Source organism: Saccopteryx leptura, chromosome 7, assembly GCF_036850995.1.
Source record: "Saccopteryx leptura isolate mSacLep1 chromosome 7, mSacLep1_pri_phased_curated, whole genome shotgun sequence".
NCBI lineage: Eukaryota > Metazoa > Chordata > Mammalia > Chiroptera > Emballonuridae > Saccopteryx > Saccopteryx leptura.
The window spans coordinates 38,041,666-38,055,471 of record NC_089509.1 but is presented as its reverse complement, the minus strand read 5'-3'; the positions used below and the strand labels follow the sequence as shown (position 1 = coordinate 38,055,471).

Sequence of the window (13,806 nt, the reverse complement as noted above, 5' to 3'; positions counted from 1 at the left end):
TGACGTTAAACCAGTCCATGGCCCAAAAAAGGTTGGGGACCACTGCTATACATAATTGAATTTGATACTGAATTTATTCACAGTTCAATTATTGACTAGCTTTTCTAAATTTGAAAATTATATTATCTTTTGATAATTATATATTTTATGTATATATTTTGCCACTACATCATTTGTTACAATGTCTTACTCTTTTTATTTAACACAGCATTTTAGACATATCCTAATATGTTAAAAATAGATCTGCAGAAGATACATCTTATAGAATATGAATGGACTGTAATTGGGTGGATATTGAATTTAATTTTTACCACAACAAGCAGTCCTGTAGGAAACATCTTTGCAACTGTAGAAATGGGATTTTGTGAAATTTTAGGATCAAGAACTGTTTGCATTTTTATTTTTGATAAGAATACTAAGTTGCTGAGAAGTACTAATTTCATTCCCAATAATAGCATGAGATTTTCCTTTTCTTCACAACTTCTTAACATTGTAGTCTAATAGCCTTTTTCATTTATTTGAGTAAATGGTTTCATTTTAATGTGTGCTTCCTTGATTTACTAATGAAGTTAAACATGTAACTGTAGTATCTCTGCTGAGGTCTATGAGTGGCCATGTTTTTTATTTTATTAGATTAACTTACTGAGTGTAGATTTTTCTGTATTAGGATAATGATTTTAATGCCTTATTTTTTTACTATATACTCCCAGTTTATCATTTGTAAAAATGTTAACTTTTGGTGGATTCCCAGAACTGCAATTTATGTCAACTTTATATTAGTTAAATAGCTGTGTCAGTGGTTAAAGTAATTTTGGAAATGGTGTCATCTGTGACAAAACTGCAGAGTAATGTTGAAATTCCAATGCAAGGAGTATCTTAATTCCTACAAGGCCTCAGAGCAACTGATCTTAAGGTTAAAAGTAATTCGCTTGCTTTGTTCCATTCAAAATACACATCTAAGTCTTTGTTAGATTCCCCCCAGTTCTGCAAGGGCTGTTTAATTCTTTGATAGGCAACTATTGGTTATTGCTCTGAAGTTAGTTGCTGATATATCCATTAATGCTGTATGCCATTTTTCATCTTCTAGTCACCATTCTAACGTATTTGTTTTTAAATTTTTCTTTTAAAATATTCGTTTGGCCAAAAGCAAGATAAATTATGATTTTACTTTAAGCTGGAGTTTTAAGGAAAAGGAGCAAAAAGTATCAGATCAGTCATTTTTCTGCAAAATTAACTTCTCTAAGTGAATCTGACATAACAGTTAAGATATTAGTACAGAATTTATATTGTCTGAAGTGATTGTTTCATTGATGCAAAGATTTGGAACCTTGCTCATTAATAGGACCTTAGTTTGGGCCACAACAGTGTTGTCAGGAACTCATAAGCTAGCCATGTTACTTTATTTTCTTGTGTCTGTTTTCTGTAAAGTAGGGATAATAATTGGTACCTACATCATAGGATTGTTAAAAGGATTAACTGATAATCGATCAAAAGCAATTAGCATAGGGCTTAATTTATCTGTCCTTATTGGTAGACTGTCCCTGAATAAAGCAAGCTTGAAACAGTGTTTCAGGGTTGGTAAAATGTGCTCTTCAGAGGCAGATATGACTGAATTGTTTTAGTTTTGTCTTATCTTTTATTTCCGGAATCTCTATGAACAAGTCATTAACCTTCTGGAGTTTTGGTTTTCTTATTTGTAAAATGGGGGTAGTAGTCATTCCTGCCTTCTAAAATAGTTCTAAGGCTCAAAGTAATAGATAGTAAATACATTTTATTTACTATTTGTTTTACTGGTTTATATATTTCCTCTCTTTATCCCCATTATTTGGTCTTTTACATACCATCATCTTATATAATACATGTTTATTTCTGACGAACCTCCTCTTTCTTGGATGCCCTTTAGCACATGTGACTTGGGAAGTTTAAATATAATTTTGGAACTTAAGGATTTCTCTTTAGATAGTACAATCTTGCAATACTACTGAGTATTTCTTTCAAAAAATATGAAATAAATAGGAACCTCTTTATTTAATACGATTTAATTTATGACATAAAGCTTTACCCATATAATTGAAGCTTTTGTATGTCTAATAATATCACTTTTTTTTTTTTTTTATGTATTTTTCTGAAGCTGGAAACAGGGAGAGACAGTCAGACTCCCGCATGCACCAACCGGGATCCACCCGGCACGCCCACCAGGGGGCAACGCTCTGCTCACCAGGGGGCGATACTCTGCCCCTCCGGGGCGTTGCTCTTTTGCGACCAGAGCCACTCTAGCACCTGGGGCAGAGGCCAAGGAGCCATCCCCAGCGCCCGGGGCATCTTAGCTCCACTGGAGCCTCGCTGCGGGAGGGGAAGAGAGAGACAGAGAGGAAGGAGAGGGGGAGGGGTGGAGAAGTAGATGGGCGCTTCTCCTGTGTGCCCTGGCCGGGAATTGAACCCGGGACTTCTGCACGCCAGGCCGACGCTCTACCACTGAGCCAACCGGCCAGGGCTAATAATATCGCTTTTTGATGAGAAGACGCTAAGTAGGTGAATAACTGTGCTAAATATTTTTAACAGTTATTTAAATGCACTAGAGAGATTGTAGTTGTCGTATCTTGTACATGGTGCTAAAACAAGTTAGAGAGCTTACTGCATCTTCTGAATTGTATTTCTACATTGTTCAAAAATCATTATAAATAGCTGTTAGATGACCTAATACTTCCATAGGAAGGGTCAGTCATTGTCAAACAGCTCAGATTTTCTCAAGTGTTTTTTTCAATTCTACTGGCTGTCTTTATTTTTTTTTGTTCTAATTCTCTTCTCAAAAGTTATAGAAAATAATCATCTCACTTAATCTGCTTTTTTGTTAAAGTTATCAGTTTATGTCCTTGAGTCATCTCTTCTTGTTCTGCATTCCTACATTTTACAAATGTTCCTTACATAATCTAGTGATTTACTAGCATATTTGTTTTTACCCTTTAACATGTCTGAGATATTGGGATGCATTCTATAATTCATGGTGTCTATAGTTATAGCTAGTTGTACATGATTGGACAGTAGAATGTGCCAACATCAGGAATGAATGTCAGTGTTTGGAAGAAAATTCTAGTAATAATTGTGCAGTGCTCTTTTATCAGTGAGGAATAAAATGATGGCTGGAGAGTAGGAAAAGCAGTGAATCATGTTCATATTATCAAAGCAGAAATTAAAATGGGTCTGTTTTATTACTCATTGAAGTTGATAAGGAAGAAAGAAAAATTAGGTTAGCTTTAAATAAGTACAGAAGAAAATTAAGAATCCGAATTGTGGTTTTTAGTTATTTTGTTGTTTTTTTTTTTTAAATGCTGCATTATCAGTATTCTTAATGCCACAGAATGGGATACTATATGAAATACAATGGAAATCAGCAACTCTGATACAAAAAGTGTTCTCAGTGTGAAGTTTGAGGAAGTTAAGTATTTTATTTGCCCATTTTCCTTTTTATATATTCACAAAGTGATATATATATAAAGCCAATGTCTAAGAATAAATTCAAAAAAATTTTAACAAGTCTGAGTGATAGAAAAGCAAGTGATGGTTTGACAATTTTACTTTCTTAGAGGTGTGTACAATAATGTTTTGTCTTAAATTTGAAGAAATGTGGAAAAATTATCTCTGTTACCCTCTTTCAAGCATACTTCAGTTTGTTAACCATCTGAAAAATCTGCCTGGCTAGACTTAGTACCTTTGCTCTCATTCAGTAATTCATTCATTCATGATTCCTTGTAAAACTAGTTTTTAAGCCATTTATTAAGGTATGATTGACATATAAAGATCTATACATATTAAATCTGTGAAACTGGATTGTTTGGGGAACAGGTATACACCTGTGAAACTAGCAACCTCATCAAGACCATAGATATCTATCACCTCTCAAAGTTTCCTTCCATACCTTTTATTATTTTGTAGTTTAATATATACATATGGATGTGTATAGTAACCTTGTAAGACTCTTAAACTGTTATGTGAGGCATCGTGTCTATTAAAACCTGAGGTTTTACTAGGGATTTTTAGTAGGTTCTTAGTGGTTCTTTTGAACTCCAAGAGGGGATTTATATTCTGTATCAAACTAGCTTTGCATAACTCTTGATCTTACCTGTCTTGTTGAAGCATTTGGATTCACATTTTATCCCTGTTAAATTTCACCTTGTTGATTATTAAATTCTGATTATTATTCAAAAGTCATTCTTTCTAATTTTGACAACTGCATCTTTTGTCCAACTAGATGTACATATTCTTTGGATTTGGGTTGTTGAGTTCATGATCAGTGAACCTGTACTACATTAGCATGGACTTTTATTTATAAGTCATTGATTTTCATTGCTGAAAGATTGTCTTATTTGGTTAACATTGCTGTCCTCATAAGAACAGTCATGATCTTACCATTCTGAGACTTTGTAGAGAAAGATCCTAAAACCTGAATTGATTCATTGCCTTTAAAGTGCTTTTAAAATCTGTATTTCAGTTACCTCTCAATTTGTATTGATAAATTATTTTAAATGCTTTCTGAACTATCAAAAAGTGTGCTCATTTTATACTTTTAATTTCTTAATATGTTGCTTTGAAACCAATGAAATGGCACTGTTAAAAAATTTAAATGTTTTTGTAATTTCTCCCTTTCTCTCCCTCTTCCCTCCCTCCCTCCCTTCCTCTGTCCCTCCCTCCCTTCTTTAAAGAAATCAATGTGGACTGAACATAAATCACCTGATGGAAGGACTTACTACTACAATACTGAAACAAAACAGTCTACTTGGGAGAAACCGGATGATCTTAAAACACCAGCTGAGGTAAAAGTTTGAGGACTGGAAATCAGGGATTATTAATTAAATTTTGTCTTTTTTTTTTTTGGTAGTATTTCATGGGTATTTGACTATCAGAATAGTACTGCTTGTATCTCAGAAAGATATTCAGAGGAGAAAAGGGTTAATAAACACATCAGTCAACAAGAAGACAAAACTCATTCACTTCTTTGAACAAACCAATTTTATTTACTGCTTTTGCCCCTGCTCAGGAATCCTGTTGGCTGACCTTGATTTAAGAAGGTGATTTAAAGAATAAATTAAAAGACTATCTCTTATTTATTTATTTATTTATTTATTTATTTATTTGGGGGTATTTTCCCAAAGTTAGACGCAGGGAGGCAGTCAGATAGACAGCCTGCATGCACAGACCGGGATCCACCTGGCATGCCCACCAGGGGGTGATGCTCAGCCCATCTGAGGTGTTGCTCCGCTGCAACCAAAGCCATTCTAGCACCTGATGTGGAAGCTATGGAGTCATCCCAGCGTCTGGGCCAACATTGCTCCAGTGGAGCCTTGGCTGCAGGAAGGGAAGAGAGAGAGAGGAAGAAGAGGTGGAAGGGTGGAGAAGCAGATGGACACAGTGTGCCCTGGCCGGGAATTGAACCTGGGACCTTCCATATGCTGGGTCAATGCTCCACCGCCGAGCCAACCAGCCAGGGCCTACGTTTATTTTTTAAATTCATGTTTCAAATTGTTTTCCTCTTTATAGCAAACCTAGGTGATTTCATGTGTTTTCTACTAAGTTCTTACAATTTTCAAATAGGGTTGAGTTCATGGAGATGAAATTAAATTACAAATGCTTCCCTTCTCTTAGAGTGGGAAATTGTCTCTTTGGAAAATGTCTTTCCAAAAGTGTATATTTTTCATTTTATGTTGCCTGTGGGGAACTCTGAAGTCCTAAATAAAAGTAGATCTGGAATTTCAAGCTATAATTAAAGTTTCTTCTTAATTAAGGAATTTGAGGAGATAAGGTATTTTCCAGCCACACACTAATGTGTGCTGCAGTACTTGGAAGATTGGTAGATATTTTAATACTGACATATTTAGTAGTATTTATCAATTATGTATTTGCCCAAGATACTCTGTCTGGAATTGAGTTTTCAGTAGCATCCTCATGCTACCCTAACTGGTTTATATATTAAATTTTAAGTATATCATCCTTATATATTGTTTCCTTACATAAGGTGATTAACGTAGATTTGTAATAAATTATTACAAAATAAATTATGAAGCTGAAATCTAAGCATCACTAAATCAGATTTTGCTTTTTTTTTCAAATTTTGTTTTTTCTAATTGCATTAGTATTTGCGAAGTCTGTTTGTGAAATGTGGATAGTAATTTTTACCTTCAATGAAGTATAAATGGCAAGAACTTGTTACTTTCTCTATGTAAATTTGGAATAATAGTATAAAGTTACAGTGTTATTGTAATGATTAAATAATATTTTCAAACCTTAACATCACTAGTAAGTATCTTGTAATTGGTAGCTTATATATCATTACCTCATAATAAGCTTTCAAATTGTGTGGCTCGATAATATCTAGTGAAAACAGTGATGTGAATGATGAGTGATGCTAATAAGTACATTACTGTTAACTGAAGGTTTTTATTTGCTTCCAGCAACTTTTATCTAAATGTCCCTGGAAAGAGTACAAATCTGACTCTGGAAAGCCATACTATTATAATTCTCAAACAAAAGAATCCCGTTGGGCTAAACCTAAAGAACTTGAGGATCTTGAAGGTAAAACAAAAGAAAAATTATTCTTAATGTTAGTTTTTTACATATAGATGTCATTCACACAAACAATTTTTTATAAAAAGGATTGTTCAAAGGCCTTATTTTTTAAAATTAAATGATTAGAGTGTTTTAAATGGTAACAGTTTTATGGGCTCTTATTTTCTTGTTGCTCTAGATATCAGTTCTATAGATTTTAAATAGATTTTTATTTGATTTGATTCCACTGAAACTAGGATACCAGAATACCATTGTTGCTGGAAGTCTTATTACAAAATCAAACCTGCATGGTGAGCTGCTTTGATAATTCATTTTCTGTCATTATTTAACATTTTTAGAGTATTTCACTAATGTTCACTAATATGATTGGATAAATCTGCAGTGAGAAGTCTCTAAAGAATTTCTTTCATTTTAGGGTTATATTATAAATGAGCTTGTAGCTTTTAAAGTTGTACTTTTTTTTTGGTTTGTTTTTTTTTTTTAAGTTATATACTGTTGGAAAATTGAACTATTATATAATGTACATAATTCTAATTACAGCTGTGGGTGTTGGTGCATACATGAAATATTTAACTGATAAATAATTTTGTTTAATATATTGTAAGACTATACATTTAATGCAGATTTGATATAATTACAACATTGCAAAATAGCCCTAATGCTTGTTATAGGAGAATTATGGTTAGAAAACTATCATGCCTCACTTAACAAAGGGAAGATTTTTTTTTTTTTTTTTTTTTTTTTTTTATTTTTAGGGAGAGAGATGAGAAGCATCAACTTGTAGTTGCGTCACTTTATTTGTTCATTGATTGCTTCTCATACGTGCCTAGACGGGGATGGGGGGGGTGGGAGCTCCAGCTGAGCCATTGACCCCTTGCTCAAGCTAGCAACATTGGGCATAAGCCAAGACCGTTGGGATCAAACCAGCAACCATTTATATGATCCCACGCTCGAGCCAGTGACCCTGCACTCAAGCTGGTGACCTCGGGGTTTTGAACCTGGGACCTCAGTGCCGCAGGCCTGTGCTCTGTCCTTTGAGCCACCACCACTGAGGCCAAGGGAACATTTTTTAACATTCCCAGCTATTCAGAATACTGTTTAAAATATAGAAATAAATAGTTACTACCTCATATAAAGCCCAGAACTTAAAATAGCAGAGATCATCAGTAAGAATTGTGATTTTAGTTCTTTTACTTTACTTCTGATAGAATCTAGTGTTAAACCATTATAGGTGAAAAGCAAACAAAAGTGTAGGTGAATGGAGCTAATAAAGTAGTCTACAATGGGAAATGACATCTGACAGGAAAGAAAGAATAAAAAATTCTTAAAGGCACTGTGGTCTTGTCTATTTACCTTTACCCTGTGTCACCTCATAGGCTTAGATCATTATTTGTATCAGAAAAATATGTTAATAGGCCCTGGCCGGTTGGCTCAGTGGTAGAGCATCGGCCTGGCGTGCAGAAGTCCCAGGTTCGATTTCCGGCCAGGGCACACAGGAGAAGTGCCCATCTGCTTCTCCACCCCTCCCCCTCTCCTTCCTCTCTGTCTCTCTCTTCCCCTCCCGCAGCCGAGGCTCCACTGGAGCAAAGATGGCCCAGGCGCTGGGGGTGGCTCTTCGGCCTCTGCCCTAGGCGCTAGAGTGGCTCTGGTCGCAACAGAGCGACGCCCCGGAGGGGCAGAGCATCGCCCCCTGGTGGGCTTGCCGGGTGGATCCCGGTCGGGCGCATGCGGGAGTCTGTCTGACTTTCTCTCCCCGTTTCCAGCTTCAGAAAAATACAGGAAAAAAAAAATACGTTAATGTATATTAGTAAAGGTAACCCCTTTAGTATGTTTTGTCAGCCATCCTAAACAGATTTTCAAAATGTTTTAGTTTTAAAAATATTTTCAGAGTCAAACTTAAATTATCACTTACATGGAGCACCTCATTCCCTATTGATGCTGAGTAAAACATTTTTGTTATCCCTACAGAAAAATTTATTAACCAGAATGAAAGTTGGAATATAAATTTAAATCTTTAAAGCTCAATTTAAATCTCTACTAGCATTGGATAATAATAATAATGTAGATAGGTAGATTCCTAGTTTAATGATGTAAGAAATATCAAGCTCATTTCTGATATAACTCTATGACATCTAGTTGGTGTGCATAACTATCTACCTGTCAGTGCTAGTATATATGTGCAGGAGTTTCGTTCTGTTTTGAGTTTAATATCTTAAAAAAAATAACATAGTTTTGTCCCTGGGGAACATACTATTTTATTCCAGAATTATGTAGATACTTTCAAGGAGTTGTCCCTGTAGCCAGCAGTCTTTGGGAAAGTAAGAGTACGTGGAGAAGCTTTCCTAAAGACTGCTATTTAAATTTATCTCCATTCTGTAGTTGCTGCCCTGGAACTTTGGAGCAAGCACTTGCTCAGTTAAAAGTGGTGGTATTTTTCTTATTATGGTAATTAAATCTTATTGTATGGAACTTTTCTTTATCTCCTTTAAAGTTTGTTTTCAGTGATTATATTTAAAAACTATATCGTCTATAACTTTTCTTTTTTCTCTTTAATTAGCAATGATCAAAGCTGAAGAAAGCAGGTAAGCAATTTTTTGTATCATTACTTATTTAGAAACTTGGTATCTCATAATCTTGTTTCAACTGTGTATAAATAGTATTAACATGTTAGGCCTTATGGTTTGGTGTCTTCCGGGAGGATTTGAGGGTGGGGAGAGGGATATTGACTAAAGGTGTACAGTGATGATTTACTAGACAGTGATGATTTGAATCTGGACTGCATCCATTTATGAATTAAGATTGTGTTATAGAAAAGTCCAAAATTTGGTTTAAGTTAATTTGGGAATGGATGAAATGAATAAAATTTAGAGATTTATGATATAGGTCAAATTTTATGGCATGATATAATATGGTAGGGCATTTTGTAAGTGAAAACAATTATTAGACTTTTGAAATGCAGTATTGCCTGATTGCCTATCATACATTTTCATAAATGCTTGGTGCTGAATTAAAGTAATCCAGTTTCATTCTGTCGTTTTAATTTTTATGAATGGCTTAAAAGTTTGGTAGCACTGCCTTTTTCTCCCCTTTTAAGAATGTCTTTGTTCATTTGATTGTATGGCAATTAAAAACTAGCTTTATTTGGTTTTGTAATTATTAGTGATGAAATGATAAGTTTTCTCTTTTTTAAATATAGTAAGCAAGAAGAGTGCACCACAGCATCAACAGCCCCAGTTCCTACAACAGAAATTCCAACCACAATGAGCACAATGGCCGCTGCAGAAGCAGCAGCTGCTGTTGTTGCAGCAGCTGCAGCAGCTGCAGCTGCGGCTGCCGCAGCCAATGCCTCCACCTCTGCTTCTAATACTGTCAGTGGAACTGTTCCAGTTGTTCCTGAGCCTGAAGTTACTTCAATTGTTGCTACTGTTGTAGATAATGAAAACACGGTAACAATTTCAACTGAAGAACAAGCACAACTTGCTAGTACCCCTGCTCTTCAGGATCAAAGTGTTGAAGGGTCTAGTAATGTTGGAGAAGAAACATCTAAGGAAACTGCATCTGAGTAAGTTTAGTGGCTTTTCTGCAAATCAGTACCAGACAAAAAATTTCTCGTTTAGTCAGTGGCTATTAAGTGTTAACTTTTTAAGAATCAAAACATTAGCCTTTAGATAACATGATTTTTGAGGCTGAATTTTGTGGAGTTTTGTTATCGAATTCTGGCTAAACTAATCCACAGAAGTTTTAGGAAGTAGAGCTTCCTAGGATGAGACACATTTAAAGAGGTGCCCAAAATTTAATAATCAAGATATATTGTCCAATATTTTAAAACAGTCAGTGCAAAAAGTCCATGATTAGTAAAATATCAAATTTTAAATAAAGATTAGTGTTACTGATTTTCTTTTGTCTCAGTCTCAGATATGGCTTAGCACAGCACTACAAGGAAGTTTGCTATAGTTCGATACTGAAAAGCAAGCAAAAGTCAAGTAAACAAGAATAAAGATAACAGCAGAAAGCAGGGAAACTATTAAATTGGTAAAACTTTTTTCTTTTTTTTCTTTTTTTTTAAAATTTTTCTGAAGCTGGAAACAGAGAGAGACAGTCAGACAGACTCCCGCATGCGCCCGACCGGGATCCACCCGGCACGCCCCCCAGGGGCGACGCTCTGCCCACCAGGGGGCGATGCTCTGCCCATCCTGGGCGTCGCCATGTTGCGACCAGAGCCACTCTAGCGCCTGAGGCAGAGGCCACAGAGCCATCCCCAGCGCCATCCCCAGCGCCTGGGCCATCTTTGCTCCAATGGAGCCTTGGCTGCGGGATGGGAAGAGAGAGACAGAGAGGAAAGCGCGGCAGAGGGGTGGAGAAGCAAATGGGCGCTTCTCCTGTGTGCCCTGGCCGGGAATCGAACCCGGGTCCTCTGCACGCTAGGCCGACGCTCTACCACTAAGCCAACTGGCCAGGGCGGTAAAACTTTTTTAACACGGCATAATGCAAGTACTTGTGTACCCTATGACCTAGTAATATTTCATACAGTGATGCTTTAAACAGCTATAAAAAGTAATCCTGAGCTGTGTGCTTTTTGACTTTTAATAATATCCACATAAAAAAAAGTTAACCATGATATCAAGATTGAAATATGATCACCCATCTTAATTTTTAAGCATATTGCTTTTATATCTCTACTCCCAGTGGTGGAATTCAAATAATTTAATAATGGTTCTCTTCCCTAATGACTGTTTTAAGTATAAAAAAAGATATACCGAAAGGTAGTTTATTATTTCATGCATTTAATACATAAATAAGAACAATAAAAAAGGTACACCAAACTAGATTGTTATAAGAGTTTTAAAGTATTAATGAAAAAATACTAAATAATAAAAGTGGAAGCAAAGAAAGAAGAATCTTAGGAGTCTGATGATGACATGGGCTTAGGTCTTTTTGACTAAACTTCTTTTGTAACATTCAATAAAAAGCTGAACTCTGGAAAAAAAAAAGAGTTTCAAAGTATTAATGAAAAAAGACTGAATAATACCTGAGAAGAAAATCAATACAGTTGTCACCCCCTGGTTGGCACTTTTTCTCTTGACGTTATTTTTGTTTACTGAAGTAACAAACACAAGGGAATTAAAAGGTCGTATTTCATCAAAAATATAATGAGTTTTGTGAAGTGAATAAATAAATATTACTTGCATAGTTCAGTCAAATTTTTTTACCTATGGATGGAATGAACATTACTGCAGGCATTTAGACTATGCTGTTGCACAGATGAACATTAAAAAAGTAATATAAATTTGTGATTTTCACATTAGGTGGCTGCCCAGGTTCCCACCTTAAAGAAAACTGTGATTTACAAGTGCAATTTTAACAACCAGTTTGCTGAACTCATCAAAAAATTAGGTATTGGTTCTGCTGAACCACTGCAATCTGGCTGAAATCCCACCACTGCCTACTCCTTTTTGTAAAGATTTTGTTTTTTGTAGGTACACTTCTCAAAGTGAAAATAGCTTTATAACTCTTATGATGTTTAGAGGTTTTTAAGCCTGACCAGGTGGTGGCACAGTGTATAGGGTGTAGGCTTGGGATGCTGAGGACCCAGGTTCAAAACCCCAAGGCTTGACCCCATGGTTGCTGGCTTCAGCAAGGGGTCATTGGCTCAGCAGGATACCTCAGTCAAGGCACATATGAGAAAGCAATCAGTGAACAGCTAAGGTGCTGCAACTATGAGTTGATGCTTCTCATCTCTATTTCTTCCTGTCTCTGTCTGTCCCTGTCTGCACCCATCCAAAAAAAAAGATTAATAATAAAAAATGTCTTTTAAAAATATATGTATATATTTGAAGGTATAGAAGTAATTTTTACAGTTTATTTATATCCTGCCCTTACTCTATATGTTTAAAATTATGTATGTGTATATGAGACATCTTCCACATCATGTTGAATGATGGCCTTTTATTAACATGCATAAGTTTTAAGTGTACTCATAGACATTTAGGCTTGTTGGAATAATAGTCTTTTCTATCTTTATACTTACTGTATTTTTTCCTCTATAATTTGTTTTTTTATCATTTTAACAATTGTTTTCTGATTTTTTTTCAAGTAGAGAGTTTAAATATATTTGTATTTTTTTGTAAGTATGTATTCCGTTATCTTCCCTAAGCCTTCTACTTTAAGTTTTTTCTGAACTGTTTTATATAAGGAATGTTAGTATTATGTAACTTTTAATTTCATAAAGACCCCCAAACAAGTAAACTATCAAAGAGTGAATACTTTGGGTTTTGTAGATTCTACAGTCAGTCCCAGTGGCTAAGTGCTGTGGCAGCACAAAATCAGCCGTGAACAGATGGGAACTCCTGAGCATGCTTGTGCTGTAGTACTGGAATGGACAACAGGCTGGACTTGGCCCGTGGGTTTCCATTTGCCAACCTGACTTGAAGATTGATCTTTCTTTTTCATATTTGTGCTTGTTTGCCCAAATTTTCAGTAGCTATGGCACTAAAATGAAGGCATTAAATAAGTTTTATAAGTCCTTTAGAAATACTAAGTTGTGAACTAGGGGAACCAGTGTTTTAGTGTAATTAAATTTTTATTTTGGCCTTTGTGCAGGATCTTAATAACTGATCATTTCAGAAAACCTATATATTACCTTTATTTTTTTATGTCTAAGTATGTATGTGGAGTTCATAGAGGAGACTTTTTTCTAAAATTGTCTAAATTTAGCTCAACATCTAATAGCTAACTGCTAAATACAGCAAATGTTTATATAAATTATAAATAACATGTTTAAATTTCTCTCTAGTTTTACTCCCAAAAAAGAAGAGGAAGAAAGCCAGCCAGCAAAAAAAACATATACTTGGAATACAAAGGAGGAGGCAAAGCAAGCATTTAAAGAATTATTGAAAGAAAAGGTATTTATATTAGATTTTTGTATGACATATGCTAGTCAGTAAGTGACATGACTCATTAGTGCTGTCAGTACTGTGATACCTGTAGTGAAATGCTAATTTCATTAACTGTTGTAACTGAAAATGAACTAAATTTATCCATTTTTTTGTGAAACTGACATTAACAAAAACCTATTGTGTACAAAGGTATACAGTAAATTTAATGTAAGGTTATTTTATTCATAAAACATGTTTATTAATCAGTCATTTTAAGAAAAAGTATTCATGCTTTTTTTTAAAACATTTTTATATACATGACAAATAAGATGACCTTTTAAAATTTCATTTAGAGAGAGACACATCGATT

The 13,806-nt window shown here is 35.0% G+C and overlaps 1 protein-coding gene across 2 annotated transcripts in view; it reads left to right on the top strand.

Moving 5' to 3' along the window:
• PRPF40A (pre-mRNA processing factor 40 homolog A) overlaps positions 1-13,806 on the top strand; it is a 60,031-nt gene that overhangs the window by 26,479 nt on the left and 19,746 nt on the right. The window contains exons 2-7 of one of the 2 annotated variants that reach the window (XM_066346322.1): positions 4,701-4,811; positions 6,447-6,567; positions 6,798-6,851; positions 9,119-9,143; positions 9,758-10,123; positions 13,355-13,463. In XM_066346322.1, the coding sequence (XP_066202419.1) occupies positions 4,707-4,811; positions 6,447-6,567; positions 6,798-6,851; positions 9,119-9,143; positions 9,758-10,123; positions 13,355-13,463 (780 nt within the window). In that variant the 5' untranslated portion in view covers positions 4,701-4,706. The remainder of the gene's footprint in view (positions 1-4,700; positions 4,812-6,446; positions 6,568-6,797; positions 6,852-9,118; positions 9,144-9,757; positions 10,124-13,354; positions 13,464-13,806) is intronic. The other variant, XM_066346323.1, reaches the window with a different exon arrangement.